The sequence below is a fragment of the Malaclemys terrapin genome, chromosome 5 (genome assembly GCF_027887155.1).
Source record: "Malaclemys terrapin pileata isolate rMalTer1 chromosome 5, rMalTer1.hap1, whole genome shotgun sequence".
NCBI classification, from domain to species: Eukaryota; Metazoa; Chordata; order Testudines; family Emydidae; genus Malaclemys; species Malaclemys terrapin.
Window position 1 is genome coordinate 119917375 of NC_071509.1, and position 22040 is coordinate 119939414.

General features: G+C 40.7%; 1 protein-coding gene across 6 annotated transcripts in view; it reads left to right on the top strand.

Moving 5' to 3' along the window:
- AFF1 (ALF transcription elongation factor 1) overlaps positions 1–22040 on the top strand; it is a 177351-nt gene that overhangs the window by 66653 nt on the left and 88658 nt on the right. For 5 of the 6 annotated variants that reach the window (XM_054028841.1, XM_054028842.1, XM_054028843.1 and 2 more), the window contains 2 exons: positions 7185–7305; positions 7708–8607. The exons of the other annotated variant lie outside the window; for it this stretch is intronic. In XM_054028841.1, coding sequence (XP_053884816.1) covers positions 7185–7305; positions 7708–8607 — 1021 coding nt within the window. The remainder of the gene's footprint in view (positions 1–7184; positions 7306–7707; positions 8608–22040) is intronic. 6 annotated transcript variants of the gene reach the window in all.

Here is a 22040-nt window from a genome sequence, read left to right on the forward strand (position 1 = left end):
CATTAAAATGTAATAAGGTGGTCTCACCGTGTGTTTTCCCTAAAGGAAAACTGGCTCATTTTGCATGTGGAAAAAATACCCAGGATGTTAACTGAAGCCATCCAAAACATTACAGGCAGACATTGTCCAGTTGAGAACATAACTAATGCACAGAGACTGAAAAGACAGAGAGTTTAGTTTACTTCTAAAAACTAAGCAAGCAAGAAGTTATTTGGGTCTTTACAGATGACTGTCAAAGCTGCCTGGAGGGATGGCAAGATGCCAGCTCTCACAGTTAGGGCAGTTGCACCTGTGTTTTCCCTCTGTGGTCCCTCAAGGGCTTCCACTTTCGGCTTCCCGCTCCTCAGCTGTCACCTCTCTTGGGTAGAGACCTGTGTGTGTCTCTCTCTCTCTCCTGACTGTGGATTTTCCAGGCTGCATAATGCCCTACCTATACTGTGATATTGCCGGCAACCCAGACCACTGAAATAGGTCAGCATCTGCGCTTTCTAAGAAGTGGATTTATTTTTAAAGGAAAGCATTACAGAGAAAACATATTAAAATAATAAAGGAATCTACATGCATGATGATAAGCTTACCAGAGATCACCCCCAGTGCCAACAAGGGCTCTGGTAGGAGTCAGTCCTCCATACCCCACAAAAAGAGGTTTTTCTATGGTCACAAGTTCATAACCGCCTTAGCTCAAAACTATCCCACCCATCCATAGTTCAGTCTTTCCTTTATACAGCTTGGGCCTTTGATCTTGAGACTCTAGGAACAGGTAATCAATAGCCAGTGGTTCTCTCCTCAGGGCGTAGCTTCAAAAGGCCAGTTTTTGCATAATCAGAGGTAGGGAATTTGCATTCACCTCCCCCTAGACATTCCCCAGGCAAACCACTTGATACTGTTTGTCCTTAAAGTCCATTCTTATCTGGCACATTGTTCATTATGGTCCTTTGGAATTCATAACCCCTCCCAGGGTTCAGATCTCATCTTCCCACAATAGGTTACATGCAGTCCAGGCCCACAGGAATACATTTGCATTTAGTACAATGGACTCCAAAGATACTTCAATTTAATTCCATGAAGTTTGTCAGGGATATTGCAGAAAATTGTTACATCTATCATGCCAGCTTCTCATTAACCAAGGGTTCATAGATCCTTGAGTCAGAAGAGCACCTGCAGTAAAGAATACACATCTTAAATCTTCATCCCTTGTTAAACATACTTTCATGGATTACCAAGTGGTTAGTGCAGGGGTCAGCAGCCTTTCAGAAGTGGTGTGCCGAGTCTTCATTTAGTCACTCTAATTTGAGGTTTCGCATGCCAGTAATACATTTTAATGTTTTTAGAAGGTCTCTTCCTATAAGTCTATAATATATAACTAAACTATTGTTGTATGTAAAGTAAATATGGTTTTTAAAATGTTTAAGAAGCTTCATTTAAAATTAAATTAAAATGCAGAGTCCCCTGGACCGGTGGCCAGGACCTGGGCATTGTGAGAGCCACTGAAAATCATCTCGCGTGCCGCCTTTGGCATGTGTGCCATAGGTTGCCTACCCCTGAGTTAGTGTGTTAATTGCTGGCATATACTAGTTGAAAGAGTTGGTTGGGAGAGAAATCGAGGATCCCGTAAAACATCATCAGAATTCTTACATAACACCATCCTCCCCTGACATTTCATAACCATCCTATTCCTGTCCATATACGTGTTGGTAGAGGACAATATGTGTGTCTTTAAAACTCTTATTTACTTCTAGCAATTATTTTTATCAACTAAATATCCCAAAATGTTTCAAATGCACGTCTTACACTTGCTCCATTTTGAGCAATGGCTATTTCTCATCCTGGATAATGGTGCATAATACCTTTTTAATTTTCAAATGGCCCCCTCTTTAAATCAAGAGTAACTGAGGTTTTTTTTAAAATGTTAGGGAGGGGTCTGTGTAAGGAAGGGGTGGTTTATTCTAAATCTAATAATGTTGACAGCATTCTTTAAATGGTTTTGGTTTTTGCCTCTGTATTTTTATACTTTATTCTCTTGGAAGCAAGCAAGCAAATAAAAATCTGTTATCCTTAAGATAAACCAAGATTTGGCGGATAGGTTGATTTTTTTTTTCTCATGTTATTTAGATTAATATTTTAAACAGTGTTTGCTTGGCATGATCTATTCCTTCTACATAAAGTTGTGTCAGCTCAGTGGCCGCTCGCAGGAGAGGCCTAGGTCTGGAGCTGGAAAGATGTTGCATTATCTCTAATTAACAATGTAAGGAAAGCTTTCACAACACCTGCATGCACTTTGCTCTAGCCTGTGCTGTCACTCCCTTCATGAGAATTAGTTCACCCATAATTGTAAAATAAAAAAATCATTATGGTGTTAATTTTTTTTAAAAATGCTCAGAATTGAATACATCTACAAGGGCAGTCTGGGTTTTCATGACTTCCCCATGGACTGTCAGTGCATGCAGATCACAACAAAATGGGAAGGGAAATCTTGGTCTTTTTTAAGCGTTTCCCCCACTTACAGTCAAAGAAGCTAAATCTGGTCCCAAGTGAGGAAGCTGATGAATTTTCTATTTCATGCTCGTTCCTCAAATGCCCAATGAATGATGAAGGGTCTTCTATCAATTCTTGCACAATGTGACTGGGAAAGTGAGCTTATACTTATGGGAACAGTGAGGGAAATATGATATTGGTGTGAGATGGGAAGAGTTCCACACCCTTGGTTTCACCTACATCTCTTTGTAATGATGGAAGTTGGAACAAAAGTAAATAACACTTCAGGATGTGACTGCAATTTACACTTACAGACTCCAAGTCCAGAAGGCATTATGATCATTTAGTCTTACCTCCAGTATATCACAGGCCACAGAACTTCCACAAAATAATTTCTAGAGCATACCTCTCTGGAAAGAGAGAGGGTAATTGAAATTGAAGTTCAAAATGTAAATCCCTTTCTCTAGCTGGAAAATATTTCTGTTTCCTCACTTAAAATGAAAAAAAGAACAGTATGTTCTCAAGTTGTCTAACATATGATGTTTATAGCTTGGCTGGCTAGGTGACAGAAAATGTTTTCAGCTCCCCCAGGCTGTCTAGCCTTCTAGAGAGTTTATTACCAGCAAAAAGAACAGGAGTACTTGTGGCACCTTAGAGACTAACAAATTTATTAGAGCATAAATTTGTTAGTCTCTAAGGTGCCACAAGTACTCCTGTTCTTTTTGCGGATACAGACTAACACGGCTGCTACTCTGAAATTTATTACCAGCATACGCTATGGTGTCATGGTAGTTAACAATATTGTGGTCAGCAGACGAGGGGTTAAATAGGGGTTCAGAACTTTAGTCTAAAAACATACAAGCACCCTGCCTACTTTAGGATTGTAGGCAAAGACTCTTTATTAAAAAAAAAAAAAAAAAAAAAAAAAATAGGCATCTAAAGGTAGGCTCCTAAATCCATATTTAGACACTGGGTTAAGGAGTCTGGTTTAAAAAATACTGAGCGCCCAGCATTAATCCTGACTTGAAAGGGAGATACAGGTTGCCGAATGTTTTTTAAAACAAGGCTTTAAGCATCTGTTTTTTTAATACCTTGACCAGAGTAGTGTTGCAAACTTTCTACTCGCATAAAACTGAACAACCTGGCCCTGCCCCTTCTCACTCCATCCCCGCTCGCTCTCCCCACCCTCCCTCACTCGCTCATTTTATCCGGGCTGGCTCATGGAGCTGAGGTGTGGGAGGGGATGAGGGCTCTGGACAGAAATAAAGAGTTCAGAGTGCAGGAGGGGGCTCTAGGCTGGGGTTGGGGTGGGGGCTGTGAAGGTTCTGGGGTAGGGCTGGGGGTGAGGGGTTTGGGGTGTAGGAGGGTGCTCCGGGCTGAGACTGAGGGGTTCGGAGGGCGGGAGGGGGATCAGGTCTGGGGCAGGGGTTGGGGCGTGGAGCGGGGAAGCAGTGGCATGTCCCTCCTCCCTCCCCCCCCCCCCCCCCCGCTCCTACCTCCTATGTGGAGGGGTGGCCATTCAGGATCCCTTTTCGACCAGGTGTTCCAGACACCTGGTCACCCCAAACCAGAGTGAAAAAGATATATTGGATTCTGTTTTCCTGCCAAGGAATTATTTGGTGCCCCCAATAGAGGACCTGTCTCACATTATACAGATGCACAGTATTGTGAAAGAGACTCTGTAGTTAAGAGTGGGAGGCCCGTCCATTGTCAGATCTGATGTTCATGTTATTAACTTTTTCCGAAAACAGCCTTTTGGCCTGACCTTTTCCATGTTTATTCTCAGCCGTGAAGTGACTCTTGCAAAGTTTTCAGAGGAAATATATTAAACCATTTTACTTACTAGAATGTGAGGAAAATGCTGTTTCATGCTTTAAAAAACAAAACAAAACAGCCTTTCCAAATAATTCAAATAGCAGCATTCTTGAAACTTTAAGGTTCATTGTCAACTTTAAATCTTACTTTTTTTTTTTCTTTTTTTTTAAAGGAGACAAACATAGTTTCAGGTACCAAATTTGGCCCAGATTCCCTGTGTCAATATTTGTGACTTTTACAATCACACTTTTCTATTTAAAAAACAAAAGATGGGAAAAAAAAACAACCCACCTCAACAAAACCCCTCCACCTTATTTGCTGTGTGAACTCTCTTCCTCCCTCCCCTTCCAAAACAATAACAAAATCACTTTGAGAAACTGACTAGCTAACTGACTATACACAGGAATAAGTGAAACTTACTACACACAAAGTGCTGTTAAGTACACAAAGTAAACAAACTGAAAAAACCTTACTATTTCAGCTACATGTTACCTGGAGCAATAGTACATGAACATATTTCATAAAGAGGTTTCTGAATTTTTTTTTTTTCTAATTGACTGTGAGCTTTTTAAATCTGGCATATGTGTACTACTCATTGGGAATTCGTGCTTTACTACATTTGGAAAAAAATAAGGAATAATAAAGATTAATTTTTTTTAAATTTGCATATGGCTAACACTTAACACATTAATTTTCCTTAATGTCATATGTATATACTGGCTGTACTCATTTATCTGGAAGTTTGCCTTTGGATAGCATCATATCCCAAAAGTTGAACAAAGTCCCAGATACCCTGCCAGCAGTGGACAGATTGCTGGGTGAACCATTAGAGCAAAATATGATCTTTACAATCAAATAGTGTTTTGTCATCACATTTGTACGTTAAAATGTGTCATGGACTAGTACAGAATTGAGAAACTATCCTAAATCCTTCATGAGTGAACTAACTGACTCCTATGCCAAGACAAGTATCAGAGAGGCAGCCGTGTTAGTCTGTATCCACAAAAACAACAAGGAGTCTGGTGGCACCTTAAAGACAAACAGATTTATTTGGGCATAAGTTTTCATGGGTAAAAAAACCCACAGAACACCACTGGCTATCACATACAGCCCCCACCTAAAACCTCTCCAGCACATCATCAACAATCTACAACCAATCCTGGAAAATGATCCCTCACTCTCACAGACCTTGGGAGGCAGGCCAGTCCTTGCTTACAGACAGCCCCCCAACCTGAAGCAAATACTCACCACACTAACCCAGGAACCAATCCCTGTAACAAACCTTGTTGGCTATTCTGTCCCCATATCAACTGTAGTGACATCATCAGAGGACCCAACCACATCAGCCACACCATCAGGGGCTCATTCATCTGCACATCTACTAATGTTATATATGCCATCATGTGCCAGCAATGCCCCTCTGCCATGTACATTGGCCAAACCGGACAATCCCTATGTAAAAGAATAAATGGATACAAATCGGACATCAGGAATGGTAACATACAAAAGCCAGTAGGCAAATACTTCAATCTTCCTGAACATTCTATAGCAGATTTTAAAGTAGCCATCTTTCAACAAAAAAACTTCAAAAACAGACTTCAAAAAGAAACGGCAGAACTAAAATTCATTTGCAAATTTAACACCATTAATTTGGGCTTGAATAGGGTCTGGGAGTGGCTGGCTCACTACAAAAACAACTTTCCCTCTCCTGGAATTGACACCTCCTCATCAATTATTTGGGAGTGGACTACATCCACCCTGATTGAATTGGCCCTGTCAGCACTGGTTCTCCACTTGTAAGGTAACTCCCTTCTCTTCATGTGTCAGTATATTAATGTCTACATCTGTAATTTTCACTCCATGCATCTGAAGAAGTGGGTTTTTTACCCACGAAAGCTTACGCCCCAATAAATCTGTTAGTCTTTTAAGGTGCCACCAGACTCCTTGTTGTTTATGCAAAGACAGGCCTCTGCCTTTCTTTTGGGTATGTCTAAAACTTTTCAACGCTAGGGAAAGGGGGAGGTGGGGAGTTATCATTGATATTTTAATATTGGGACACCATTATGGCCTTTCATGTCAAGAGGAATGTAATCACTGTGCGTGTGCAGTAGGCTGTGAGAAAGGAAGGGTGGAACTCACACAGACTTTTTCTTACAAAACGTACATACATATTAGAGCAATGGATTCTTTTATTTTTCAGTAACATTTGTTCAGGGAAGCTCAATTACTGCATCTGGTTTTCTATGAAGTCTTCCTTTTGTGGATGTGTCACGGTTCTATAGCTGAATTGATGTAGGCACAAGGAGGTCAAGGGACTTCCCTGTTATCTCTGCTTGTTTGTGAGTGGCTCTAGTCAGTGTTCTCTTGATTCTTAGACCCTCTTGCTTGAATCCTTTCATCAGACTACGTGGCCTCCCAAATAAACAGCTTGCAAAATAATTGAAAATAAAGCATTTAATTTAAAATGTACACCTAGTCAAGAGAATGTTGTATGCAGTGTTTCAATTCTCACGTAGACCGCTGCCTCTGAATTTGAATGACAGCTCTGCGGTCAGAAACCTTGCTCACTTCTCCTCTAGCGGAGCATCTTTATAAAGTTATTAATCCGTTTGCTCTCCTTCGTGTATGATGTCAGGAATAAAACTCTTCAGCGTAGCCTGCACACTGACACATCTGCTGTGTGAGCTCTTCCCATGCCATGTGCCGACTGCCTTATGTGACTGATACATCAGTCCAATTATCCAATAGGTTTTATGATTTTAAACTCAGTTGGTTTGTTGGAAGTGTGTTGTGTTAGCTGAGGAAATGGCTTTTGCACAGCACAGATCCTTGTTTCGACAGCGCTAGGTGGAAGTAAAATGCTAACTAATCTTTTTTCCTTCTCTCTCCAAAAGCTTATACAATGAGGATAGAAATTTGCTCCGGATCAGAGAGAGAGAGAGACGGAATCAGGAAGCTCTTCAGGAGAGAGACACATACCCGGAAAATGCCCCCCTCTTTGCAGAACCTTACAAGGTATTGATAATGTATCATGTTGCAGAGAGGAGGGGGAAGGAGATGTGACCTTCATGTGCACTATAACATGTCTACATGTACAGTAGAACCTTCTCAGTAAGCATCGCAGCCCCTGAAATGTGCACATGCAACCCCCAGGTGTTTCACTGCTAAAGTCCTGATTGCACCCTTTACTCACGTTGTTTAACACTCGTGCAAGCAATTCCTTTCATGGCAGGGAGACTGCAGGCATGAGTAAGTGCTACTTAGGGAAAGTAAAGCATGCATAACTGTACCCTAAAATTGTGATGAAGCTGTTTCTACTGACAGTAAGCCACTTATTAATATGCCTTTTCTTGAACCTGGATCTTGGTTATCTTTTTCTAACGCTTGTATTTTCCCTTCTCTACTTTCCTGTTCCAGACTAACAAAGAAGATGAATTGTCCAGCCGAATTCAGAACATGCTGGGTAATTATGAAGAGGTGAAGGAGCTAATCAGCACCAAGTCCCATCAGAATCTCATAGGGATACCGAAGAGCATTGTTCCTCTGATCCATCAGGGAAAGCCTGATCGCCCGTTCTTTCCTGAAAAGACCAGCAGTACATTACCAACCTCATTCCAGCACAGCACCCGCCACCAGGCCATGGGACCCCCCGGTTTGGCTCCCCCCTCTGCTAGTAACTCCATCCGCTACCCAAAGACACAAGCAAGAATGGAACCAGCTGCAAGTTTGCACACCAAAAGCCACAGCTTGTCCAGTGGTCAGAGCCAAGGTCCAGAACAGAGACGCAGTGGTCAGGAAAGCCATCGTGGTGGTCGCCACAAGAAAAATGATAGACGTGTTGATGAAAATGGTGCTGCTGAACTGCAAGCCACCCTCTCAGAGCTTTCTCCCTTACTGTCCTCTTTGTCTTCTCCACTGGCACCCCTGTCACCTCTACATTCCAGTCAGCATATCCATTCCAGGTCACAGAACAACAACAAAAGTCATGGGCAGACTTACAATCCAATGAAATCGCCTCAGGACTTCGTGGCAGGATTGCATGATAATGAAACCCGGGACAGTTCAGCCATTAATCTGGCCCAACCATCTTCTCAGACATTTCCTCCAGCCTTGCCGCCCAAAAACAGTGCAATGCAGCAGAAACCTACTGCGTATGTCAGACCAATGGATGGCCAAGATCAGGCGCCAAATGAGTCACCGGAGCTCAAGCCACTTCCGGAGGAATACCCTGGACAACCCTATGGGAAAATAGCAGATTTAAAAGCAAATGCCAAGGCCAAACTATCCAAATTGAAAATACCTTCTGAGCCCATTGAGGTGAGTGAAATTGCTGTTCTCTTTCTGAGCAGGAGCTGCCAGTAGAATGACTTAAACTGAACATTTAAGGGAGCAGAGCCTGGAGGGAAAGGAGCTGCTGGAAGGGTTGATTGTTATGTGCTTTTTGTGATGTGGTGTGAGATCTGAGGTTTGAGAGCGCCCTGTAGCTGGGTGGGGAAAAGGTGGCACATTGCTTTTATATACCTCTTAGACTATGGCCACACTAGAGAGCTTACAGCAGCACAGCTGCACCAATGCTCTAATCGGCTTAATTACTCTAGCGCCTCCCTCTCTCCCCCTCCCCGCCCCCAGCAGCAGTGGCTATGTTGGGGTGAGAAGCTGTCCCGCTGACATAGTGCCGTTCACACCGGTGCTTAAGTTGGCATAAGTTATGTTGCTAAGCGGGGTGGCTAATTCACATCCCTCAGCGACATAACTTAAACTGTAATGTAACCATTGCCTTAGTGCAGGGGTTCTCAAACTGGGGGTCAGGACCTCTCAGGGGGTCGTGAGGTTATTACATGGGGGGGTCGTGAGCTGTCGGCCTCCGCTCCAAACCCTTCTTTGCCTCCAGCATTTATAATGGTGTTAAGTATATTAAGAGTGTTTTTAATTTATTAGGGAAGGTCACACTCAGAGACTTGCTATGTGAAAGGGGTCACCAGTAAAAAAAAGTTTGAAAGCCACTGCCTTAGTGACTTGTTTTTAAGAGGTATTCACTGATTTGGAGGAGGTTTTCAGTTCCTTAAACCTCAGGTTTGGGGGTGATGCTGCTGCAGTTACTTTTTGTGGTAAAGGCAGGTGAAAAATCATGCTCCCAGGAGGTGAGGTGATGACCATATTTCTCGAGTCTCTACATTGGAGATGGCCTGTGTCCCAGGTGGGTGCTGAAGGGGAGGGAAAAGAGTTGTTTACGTCCTCCACTACAGAAACGAAAACTGACTAACCAGTTATTTGACTATCTGTATTTTATTAACTAAATGTGTAAGCTGACGTTTCCAAAGCCGTCTATGTGATTAAGAATACTCAGTTCCTCTAAGCCAATTTTGAAAATCTCAGCCATATATTTCCAAGGATGGATTAATGTAAACAAAAAGCTCTTCAGATTATCTGCTCGCCTCTCATTTTCTAACGCTTTTTTTGGTTCTCTTCTGATGCAAACACTCCCTTCCTCATCTTTTCTTAGTAAGCCATTTTATTGGGCTTGGAAAACTTGCAGTTGGATTCAATATTTAAACTGGCCTGTTTTCATTCTCACTGCCTTCTTGCTCCTTTTAACCAGTAACTCTTTTCCGGAATGATACATTTCAACCATATAAGATACAGCAATGTTGAAAATGGGCTAAATGCCTGCAAAACAGAATAATTCATAAGTTAAGGCTGCTGCACTACTAATTACCTGGTCTCCTTTGCCCCAGGCAACAGGGTTTATATGGAAACAAGTGAGGATTTTGCATGCTTCCCATGAAAGGAAGCTCATAACAAAGGAGTGGCAATGTTATATTTTAATTTTTTTAATCAGAAGTTGAAAAACAGGGAGGAGGGAAATTTGCTTTTCTTTTTCTTCACTTCATTTTTCTAACTGTTGTTTTGCACAGAAAAGGTTGTCTCATTCCTCGTTCCCTGAATCTGTTTTTGCTGACTGCATGAAAGTGTGGTTGATATGTCACGTATATTTTGGCTCCTTTGCCTGAGCCACAAAAGTCTTGGGTTTCTTGAAAGTGCTGTGGATGAAGTTGTATTTGAAGCTGTCATTGGCAACCAAGGGTTTCTAAATGAGAAGAAACCCCTTTGTTATGTCTGTTTTGTTTAATATGTATTATAATATCTTTGTAAAACTATTTTATCATGAGAATGATACTCTGCTGGGAAGATTCACATATTTACTCCCTGACCCACAGCCCAGGAAAGATGAGCTGGGAGTGTGGGTGTTTTGGGTGTCTGGTGGATGTTTGGTAGCTTTGTTGTAAGTAGCCATTGGCTCTGAGAGTGTCCTAACACATGCTCCAGAGGGTAATTATCTCACAATATTGTCTGAAGGGCAGTTTGACAATAGAGAACTGAGGTGTTATTTTTCAAATGCATTTTGCCATTTTGTAGCAAGAGGGGAAAGGATGATTGGGGCCTGGCTTTGATGGAAAGGGCTGTTGTAGGATGTTTTGTTGAGTATGTGGTGTGATCTAAGCTCTTTTCTTGTGGGAAAATTAGAGGAAACTGATAGATACTAATGAGCAGTAGTGAAAAGGCACTCAGGTCCAAGATTGCTTGTTTTCTTTTAAGCAATGAATTTCCCATACTGTAAATCTTGTCTTAAAATAAGCAATGCAAAATGGTCAGGGTTTCATGTTTCATCTAACCAAATTTCTTACTGCAGGGTGAGAAGTAAAGCAGAGTATTATCTTAATTTCAGTTTCTTCACATCATGGTTTTGGGGGAGCAGTGGGTTTCTTGTAATTTTAAATGTTGGCACTTTATGTAGCCATGAATTTTGGAAGTGCTTGTTTTCCCTATATTTCTCTCAAATGGCACATCTCTCTTCTCCTCCCAGCCTTCGTTGATTGTTGTTTTTTTTTTGTTTGTTTGTTTATTTTGTCCCTTTGCACTTTGTTTACATTTCTCTTAGTTTAGTCTCCAGTCTTTCTTTTACTTTCTAGCCTCTTACATCTCTCATGTCTGAGATGCGGTGGGCCAATGACAGTATATGTTAGATGAAATTCTGCTTCCTTTTCGGCTTCCTCTGGGAACCTGAGGAGAAAAAGAGACTCTGCTGGTCCAAATACACATTGTGACAGTGGGCCTGGCCTGCCAGAGAGCAGCAATATTGTATATGGTAGCTTGGAAGTAACACTGGAGCGATAGCGATGTGTATGCACACTGAAAGCGGAATAGAATGTATTCCAGAAATTGGCTCCATAAGAATAAGACTTCATCTCCAATTATGTTTCTAGCCATATTTCGTAATCTGATACTGAAACACTTCGCTTCTGAATATGCTGAATGACTCAGACCATCAAATAGTGTAGCTGTCTTCAATTTGTAACCTCTAAGAAAAGCTGTGGCGGATGTGTGCATTTGGGATGATGGTTCTGTTCAGCCTAGTAAAAGAAGCATGACTTTTAGATCATAAAGAGAGCTTGTTGTTCCAGCCTACTCATTACAATTTAATTTTAGAATGATTTTTCCTTGATAAAAGGAACCATATCCTTTCACTAGTTAGGCCTAGAGACTCGAGCAGTGGAAACAAACAGTGGGATTGCATTCCTTAGAAGCTCTCTAGATACCCTAACTCCAACAATTAAAGAGTATACATCTATACTGGCACTTTGTCGGCAAAAGTTTGTTGTTCAGAGGTGTTAAAAAAAACATACCCCCGAACGACAAAAGTTTAACCGATGTAAAGCGCCAGTGTGAACAGCACTTTGCCAGCAGGAGCGCTCTCCTGCCGACAAAGCTGCTGCCGCTCTTGGGAGCTGGAAGTTTTTTGTTGGCAGGCGAGCTCTCTCTTGCCGACAAACAGCAGCTACACTGCGCGGCTTTTAGCGGTATGGCTGTAGGGGCACAGCCGTGTCGCTAAAATCTGCGTAGTGCAGCCATAGCTGTAGTGTCTCTTTAAACAAAACTTCCACCTGAAGTGCTGTGACGTAAGGCTAAAAGCTTTTGACTGGATACAGAGGTTAGTCATCCTTTTCAGGAGAGCTACTGTAAATGTCCTTGTTTGTAGTGAAGCAGAGAATGGGAAATGAAAATCTAGGAACTGCTGGGTCTCTGCTTCTGCTGCTTTCACACAATGCTGAAACGTGGATTCTGCACTGTGCACCTAGTGGAATTTGATTTATCCCCCCTCCCCTCTGGTCTGCTGCCCATTTGTGGCACGTTTTTATGATTTTTTTTTAATTGATCAGCCCCAATTATGCTTGATAGTCACAATCCAAATCCATTTTTTTCCCATGGTCTCTCGACATCATTTAAGAGAGGTTTCCTCTACCAAATGGCTCTCAGCTAATTGAATTTCCAAGGCCTGCATGTCACCTGCAGCTGCGAATTAATTGTTGACAGCTTCTGCTCATTGCAACACTGACAAGTTAAGCCTTCGAGTTTGAATTAGACAAGCAGCTTCACTGTAAAGGGAATTAATCCACAGTGTATGTGAGTGAAAACTGCACAGCTCTTCCTCCCCCTCCCCAAATTCTCCCCTTTCAAATTTATCTTTTCCTTTTAAAAGAGGCACTTAGGTACTGTACTATGAGAAAACTCTAAAAAATAGACCATAAATGAAACTGAAATGTATTTGCCACCTACAAGTATTTCACGTTCTCTGTTTAGATCATAATTTTTGGTTAACTATGGTCACTCTCGCTAATAGCCCATCTTCCCTTCCCGTTTTATTCCTGCAAGGAAGTCAGTGCCTAACATGAACCACCATCACAGTAATTTTCAGAGTAACAGACTGCAATGTCTTAAATGGGATTGACGTTATTGCAGGCCCAAGCAGTAGTGAAGCTGGGTTATGAGAGAGACTATAAATCTTAAACAACTGCAAAGGGGAAAGGGATTGGCAAAATATATAGTTTTTGCTCTCCACGGTTTTGTTTTATTTTTGTTTTTTTCCAGGCTGAGTTTTCTGAATGTGAGAGGTGCTCTCTGTGTGTCTGCTGTAATGGAGTCTTGTCAGGGCTGTCTTTTCTCGCCATGCTTCCAAAACACATACATGTTGTTTACTTTTCCTGATAACCCTGTGCTTAGCAGCAGGTACAACGTGAACAAAATGGCCTCTGCTGGGATTACTCAGATTGGCGTTACTCAGACCAGAATATTAGTCATTAGCCGTATTCACCTCTGCAAACTTTCCAGTGGGTTCCTATTCAAAACTCAGTCATCACATATTCAGTGGTAGTGACTAACATGTAGAAGAAAGTCTTGATTTGGAGTGTCTGAAGAGATAATCCTAAACTCAGGTATCCAGTGGGAAGTGTTTCAGGGTAGCAGCCGTGTTAGTCTGTATCCTCAAAAAGAACAGGAGTACTTGTGGCACCTTAGAGACTAACAAATTTATTAGAGCATAAGCTTTCGTGGGCTACAACCCATATGCATCCGAAGAAGTGGGTTGTAGCCCACGAAAGCTTATGCTCTAATAAATTTGTTAGTCTCTAAGGTGCCACAAGTACTCCTGTTCTTTTAGTGGGAAGTGTGTGCTTGAAAGCACGAGCACAGCCAAAGATTTATTGCCCTGAATGTCCACTTCCTTGCACCTTGTGTAATCAAAGAGAGCCCAAAGTAGGTGTTATGTACTGACAAATCAGAATGTGCTCTGAACAGGTGTAAATGATTGCACAAGGTGCAGGACAGTGCCAAGCAGATTGATTTTTAAATCAGCAAGCAGAAAACTTGGATTCAAATCTTTAATTTTAATCTTGTTTTGCATTTTTACTTTTTATTTTCCTACATAGAGTGTAATTCTTGTTAGGTAGTAGCCATTAAAACATGTTGATTTACAATTAACTATAGCCTTTACAATAAATTGGCTGCTTCTTTTTGCTAACCAGGTGGGTTTGCTATAGCTATACTCATTTATTTAAGCAATTATATAGCTTAATTTATATTTTTTCAGATGCTTAATTTTTACTAGAAGAAAATGGTGAATGATGCATTTCTTATTTACAAGATGATTAGTTTCTTTCTTGGTGATTTGTGTCCAGCTCTGTTGGGATAGAAATTCAAATTCAATTAAAAATGCACAAAAACAGCATTGTAAAAAAAATGTATTGGTTAAATTACCTGAAATGTGGTATATACATAAGAAAGTTTATCAAAACATATTTTGGATTTAAAACTGATTTATTAAACACAGGAAGTATTTGTGATTAGTGAATTGAACTGCTTGTTTCTAGTCGCCATGTTTTTCGGGGTTTTAGAACTGGTAGATCTTGTCCTTTCACACTTAGCTTTTATTCTTAGAGTGGAAGAGGAAAACAAGGTTTCCTGCTTTTTCAGTTCTCAAGTGGTTTCTTAACTTTCAATTAACTATTCCTTGAACTGAACTAGTTGAATAAATTGAAATGAAGAAAATATTCTGCCAGTGCAGAGAGAAGAGGCAGTTGCCATCAAAAGTTAATTGAGCACTTCAGCAAACTCTGGTTCCAGGTACTTAGCCATGCCTTCCACCGGTTCAGTGGTTTGACTGCCTTTAAAACTTCGGCCGCAAATACGTATTGCTTAACATTTTTTATTTTAATTTAAACATTTTAATAAATTATAGTAAGCTTAGGCCTTAACATAAATTGTCATTATTTTAAATCTTGTTTAAAAAAAAACAAAACACCCTGTATTTAATTTAAATTTAAGAAAAAAGATTTCCGCCCCCCCCCCCCCTTCCTAAACCATCGATTTTTATTCACCTTGGGAGAGTGGTAGAATCAAGCCCCTATTATGGCAATATATTGTAAATAAAACAGGATTCCAAAAACAAAAATCTTTCTTTTAAAACCAGTTAAAGTTGCTCTAACAGTGTCACATCACTTACAAAACCCAAGCCCTAAATTATGTGAAAGCATGAGAATTTTTTCTTTTGAGTTTTCAGAGTCAGCCTTTTAATGGAGCTGAGGCTGGAAACTAAACTATGAAGAGGCAGTCACCTCTCCCTAATATACAACATGTCTGCACAGATTCAATTAGAATCCTGTCATCCTGGTCAGAAACAAAGGGCACTTCCCTATTGCACAGAGAGCAGATCTCTGTAAGCACTTAGCTACAGGCGAAACTTTCTCTTCATTCTAAGCTGTAGTCAGCCACTAGAGAGTAACTGCTCACTGGTGCTTGGGCCTGCTTCCACTGAAGTCAATGGCAAAAAGCTCCCACAGATATCGATCTGAGCAGGAGTGGCCCCACAAATAATTAATTGCAACCTGTGTTCTTCAAAAATAGTAAGGTGACTTAATGATATGGAAAATTTGCAGGGATAGTAAGTAATTTTTGAACTAGAGGGAGACAGAAATGTTAGATATAAGTCAAATCTGGGTAATATTTTTTTTAAGGACCTGTAACTCAAAACCAGTTTGAACTGACTTCCATCTTGCATGAGGAAGCTGGGTGCAGCCTTAACTGATGAAGAGGCAGTAACCTCTCCAAATGTTGCAATGCAGCATTGTGACGAAAGAGCTGCTGCAGTTTTGAGTTGCATACAGGAGAGGCATCATAATGTGGAGCAGGAAGGTAATATTCCGCACAATGGCACTGTATCTATGCTAGGATTTTAACTGTTCGACACTGAGGGTTGGAGAAGGTTCCCTCACGCTCCTCAACTTGTGTTGAACTTGGTTGTGCTGCTGTGGAGGGGTCAACTGCACAATAGGTGTTCAATTCATGTGACCATACCCATGCTAGCAGGGCAGTTGAGTTCAACACCAGTTGGGGTCAAGAGGGAATTGTGTAGATGGTGTAGATGCAACCTGTGCATCTGGTAGAAGTCCATCTTGAATCCAATTTATGGATAGGGAATACGAAAAAGATTATAAGTATTTGAGGGCTGTAAAAACCTAGAAGGGAGGAGAAGATGAATTATTTAACATGGTACAAGGGACTATACTGGAACTGACAGGAAGAAATTTTAAAAAGGATAATTTAGGATGCATATCTGAATAATCCCTTTTGGGGTTTGTTTTGTTAAATGTATCCCCCCAAACACTCAAAATGCAGCAATATAAATCGTAATATTGAAAAACCTATAACCATATAAAAGGCATACACTCTATGTTCCAACGTCCCAAATGCTGACAATCAGATACAGGAAGTGTAACAAATTAGACTTGTTTTATAATACATCTCTAGAAACACCAGGAAGGTGCTTGAATCTCACAGAGAGCAGTCTGATAGAAGTATCTAGAGACAAAGAGACCATTACCAAACACTAACTGCCATATCAGGACTTCAGTGCTGCCAGCCCCCAAACTCTCCAAAATCCAGAGTTAGCTGCCCAAAGCATAGGAGTGCTCTAAAAATCATGAGATTTTGGAATAGAGTACATTTTGGATTTTTTTTTATTTGCATTCTGACAGGTCATATTTTCTAGGTTTTTCTCCACAACTGTGAGGGCTAGAAACTTAATTTTAAAATGAAAGCTAAGGCCTTGTCTACCCTGCCACTTACAGCACTGAAACTTTCTTCGCTCAGGGGAGTGAAAGAACACACCCCTGAGTGATGCAAGTTTTAGCTCTGTAAAGTGGCAGTGTAGACAGTGCTACAGCGCTGGGAGCTATTCCCCTCATGGAGGTGTTTTTATTACAGCACTGGGAGAGCTCTCTCCCAGCGCTGGAGCCGCGACTACACAGCCATGTTAAAGCACTGCAGCTGTGTAGACATACCCTAAGGCAGGGGTTGGCAACCTTTCAGAAGTGCTGTGCTGAGACTTCATTTGTTCACTCTAATTTCAGGTTTTGCATGCCAGTAATACATTTTAACATTTTTAGAAGGTCTATTTCTGTAAGTCTATAATATATAACTAAACTATTGTATGTAAAGTAAATAAGATTTTAAAAATGTTTAAGAAGCTTCATTTAAAATTAAATTAAAATGCAGAGCCCCCACGGACCGGTGGCCAGGACCCGGGCATTGTGAGCGCCACTGAAAATAAGCTCGCGTGCCGCCTTCGGCACGCATGCCGTAGGTTGCCTACCCCACCCTAAGATTCTCATGTAATCACACAACTTCTTAAGCTTCAACTTCTCTGAGATCTCTGGCTATTCCAGCAGTGGCTGTAACTCTAATGACACTGCTAAGCCTCATAGTAGATGACCTCCTTTGGCATGCCTCTGGAGTTGTAACTTCCGTGAACGTTTGCCAAGCTACTTAAAGTTATAATCCCGGCAGGGGGATTGGAGGAGGTTCCAGCATTAACTACTTGACCTTGAATAACATTTTAATTTGGAAACTAAACTTTGTCAAAGTGATCCTATCCAAATGTGTGCACTGGACCCGACTGACCTTTTTTACAACAAGCAGTTTATTTTTAATTGAGTAGATGAAAGAGCTTACACTGCTTTTTCCCCCCCGAATTGGGGAGGACAACAACAACAACAAAAAAGCAATTGTTCTGAAGTGTAATAACTCAAAAAATGGTTGGTCAATTAACTTGAAGCTTTTTGTATAAATCTCCCTCTTACCTAAGATGAAGCATGAGCAGTTGCAACCCAAAATAAATACCTTTTCAAAATCTTGAAGATGATGGGTTGTTTTGGGGATTTACAATAAATATGAAAAAATATGTTTTGGAAATGGAAGTCTGATGGAAATTTTCATCCTTCACTCTTGATTCAGTATTGCAGTTTAAATTGCATTATAGAATTTTGAAAAACAAATGTGCATAACGTACTTTTTTTCTTTGTCATAAATGGCAGTGGCTTTAGTTGCAGAAAAATGAGAACAGTTAATAATATTGCTGGTGACTACCTAAAAATCCCATAAACGATTTGTATGGGAGATGGGAAACTCTCCAAACAGGTTTCAGAGTGGTAGCCGTGTTAGTCTGTATCAGCAAAAACAACAAGGAGTCCTTGTGGCACCTTAGAGACTAACAAATTTATTTGGGCATAAGCGTTCCTGGGCTAAGACCCACATCATCAGATGCATGGAGTGAAAAATACAGTAAACAGTATATATATGAAAAGATGGGAGTTGCCTTACCAAGTGGGGTGGGGTGTCAGTGCTAACGAGGCCAATTCAATTAAGGTGGAAATGGCCTATTCTCAACAGTTGATTACTTTTGTAGTGCTAATGAGGCCAATGCAGTCAAGGTGGACGTCGCCCATTTCCAACAGTTAACAAGAAGGTGCAAGTATCAGCAGCGGGAAAATTACTTTTTGTAGTGACCCATCCACTCCCAGTCTTTAGTTAGGCCTAATTTGATGGTGTCCAGTTTGCAAATTAATTCCAGTTCTGCAGTTTCTCATTGAAGTCTGTTTTTGAATTTTTTTGTTGTTGAAGAATTGCCACTTTTAAGTCTGTTATTGAGTGTCCAGGGAGATTGAAATGCTCTCCTATTGGTTTTTGAACGTTACAATTCTTGATGTTTTATTTGTGTCCATTTGTTCTTTTGCGTAGAGACTGTCTGGTTTGGCCAGTGTATATGGCAGAGGGGCATTGCTGGCACACGATGGCATATATCACATTGATAGATGTGCAGGTGAATGAGCCCCTGATGGTGTGGCTGATGTGATTAGGTCCTATGATGGTGTCCCTAGAATAGATATGTGGACAGAATTGGCAACAGAGTTTGTTGCAGGGATTGGTTCCTGGGTTAGTGTTTTTGTTGTGTGGTGTGTAATTGTTAGTGAGTATTTGCTTCAGGTTTCGGGGCTGTCTGTAAGCGAGGACTGGCCTGTCTCCCAAGGTCTGTGAGAGTGAGGGATCATCCTTCAGGATAGGTTGTAGATCCTTGGTGATGCGCTGGAGAGGTTTTAGTTGGGGGCTGTAGGTGACAGTTAGTGGCGTTCTGTTAGGTTCTTTGTTGGGCCTGTCCTGTAGTAGGTGACTTCTCTCCAAACAGTGGAGACTGTAGGACATCCTCTTCAGGTTTTGCTACTATTCATGTCTGTATCAAGTGAAGGTGGCTGGTGTGAGGAATATCCACCAAACAGAAATAAAAGGCCATGTACTTACTTCAAAGAAGTTCAGACAGACCTTCTCAGTGTAAAAAAACAGTATCTGAAAAGATATCCTTGGTGATATGTACTCACAAATAAGAAAACAGTGAGATGAAATATAAGAACTGTTTTGATCAGTTATTTTTATACAGCATGGTTTGAAGCAGAAACACATTACAATATCTAACTAAAAGCATTTCAGATTGCTCATGTAATTACTGCTAATGCAGAATATGACTAGCATGAAGAAAAAAAAATTAATACAGAAACCAGCAGGAAAGCCTGAGCAAGGCCAGAAACAGATGATAGTCAAGTGTTCCAACAAGGCAACTTCAAAGCAAACACTGAAAGCAGCAAGAGGTAGCAGACGATATGCATGTTAATGAGCTCAAAACAATACCCAGCAACAGGACAGCATATCCCTGTTTCAAAAGTAAAAACAGACATCTAAGAGGAGGTGGTGAAAGTAGTCCCCAACTGCTTGTCTACACCTCACCTCCAAGCTCTCTCATTCTGGGCCTTTTAACTGCAAGGAAGACAAGGGTCCTTTTTTTGTAAATTTGTAACCCAGTTACCAAAATTTACCGCACCGCCCCCGAACATCCATGTGGTACTCAGTATTGGACAGATCACTGCCAGATTACTTTTGACAAAGAATGCTGTATGTTTGTTACATGAAAAGCTGATATTTCAAAATGACTTTCTTCTGGCAAAAATATTTACAAATTTTTATATGGATCAGGTTTTTGAAATATTATTGCTAGTTTGAAAGAAAGCTAAGGCTTCTCCTTCAGGGCCAAAGGGAGGGAGAAAACCTTCTGCCTTTGTGCAACACTAGCTTAATTGATCAAGCTACTTGTGTTTTCTGAAAAGTTCTTGCAGGATTCATTCTCCAGCTGAGTCCCAAAGCCGGTGGTATCTTACACCATGTTAATCTAAAGTAAAACAGAAAAAAGAAGGGTAAACATACTCAATTAAAATTATAAACGAGGGTTTATTTATTTTTAAATACATAACTGATGGTGGTTGTTTTTTAAACAAACCAGTAGGGGGCAGTTGAAAATGTCACCTTTGCAAGGTGGGCCATGCAATTGGGTGACCATCAACTGGCAGGGGAACAGTAAGCTCAGACTTATGAGAAGGTCCATCCCATTGATTCCCAAGTAACAGAAACTACTATTCCCTCCCAAAAGTATTTTTTCCATTGATAAAAGAATAACTGTTAGATTTTTACAACACAGTATTTGCTATCCATGCATCGACACTTCCATTATAAACATCCATTAACAGCAGAGATGGAATTTTTACTACAGGGTTTTATATTGTGGCATTCTATTTTCTAAAACTGGAATGAAACTATTTTTTAAAAAGGAAAAAGTTATAAGTATTATGATGTATGTTGCGTATTTATGATTTAGTTCCTCTCTCTGATACTAGACTTCTGGTACTCTTGTAGCTAACACATGGCTCATTTTAAAAACAACATCTTGATACGTATTATAATATGGACTAATTGTTTGTCTAATTTTTGTTAAAAAGAAACTTAGGGCCAAATTCTTCTAAGACGTTATTATCAGGTTTTATGCTTACTATCATATGTGGTCTCCTTGATGTCACGGAGACTACTTACCACGGTATTTGTAGGATCATGCTATTAATTTGTGTGTGAGTGTCGGGAGAGGGGGTTGGTGGTAGATTTAAAAAAACCCACTTTGCAAAAAAAGAGCCTTTTAGTTGTTGTTGTTTTTTTGTTTGTTTTCAACTGTTTCCTGTACATACTTCACATGGAACGGCATCCTCTTGCCAGCACTCCGTCCTATTAACTACATTTTATTAGTCTGGCTCCATCTGGTTAATAAAAAACCCAAAAACAAACACCCCCCTACCCCTCAAATTTAAATCAGAGCCTTCTAAATCATCTTAAATCTTCCCCCCACTTGGGGGAGGGGAACCTACCTCCAACAACCCTCTCTCTCCCCCTCCCCACCACGCACAAATACATAAAGAAATGCAGTTCAGAACCTGTCAAACAATAAGGCTATGACTGGCGTTGGGTAAGGGTGGGCCAAAGTAAAATTCAGTCAAGTATGAAATATATTCTCCCTCCTCCACCCCGAAAATACTGAGACACAAGGAAGTATTCTTATAATGTCTATCTTCCCAGGCACTTTTGTTTCTAGGTGATGAGAGCATATGTTACTGTGTTACCCTTCACTGTAAAATTCCATCCCTTTTTATATATTTGGTCAGGTTTGCTATTTATTTTGCAGTAGTGCTCAGAGGCCGCAATCAGGATTGATGCCTTGTTCCTGCAAGTGCTTGACAAACATCTATGAAGTCAATTCATGTGCTAAATGGCAGGTATATATAAAAATGCAGAAGCGACTGCTTGTAAAAACATAAACAGATGTTATATTCCCTTTATTTCATCCTGAAGAATTGATGCCAGTTCCAGTGAAATAGTGAATCCACATTTAAAAAAAAAAAACCTGGAGCCAAAGCATGCAGGTGTAAATATGTAAACACAAAAAGCTACTTGTTATGTGATTTAGCAGGTGATTCCCACTGGACGGGACGGTTTTCTCCTCTGTACCTTTCCTCTAGACAGAGCCACAGGTTTTATACATGATGGCAATAAAATAATAACAAAATACCAGAGCAGCCATAAAGTCTTACATGATACATCTTCAACCAGCTTGATTCGTAGGTTTGAAATCTCTCCACACGGTCCTTTGGCAGTTTTGACTTGTGCAAAGGGACAGATGTTGCCAATTTCAAATGTACAGGGGAAAGGCAAAT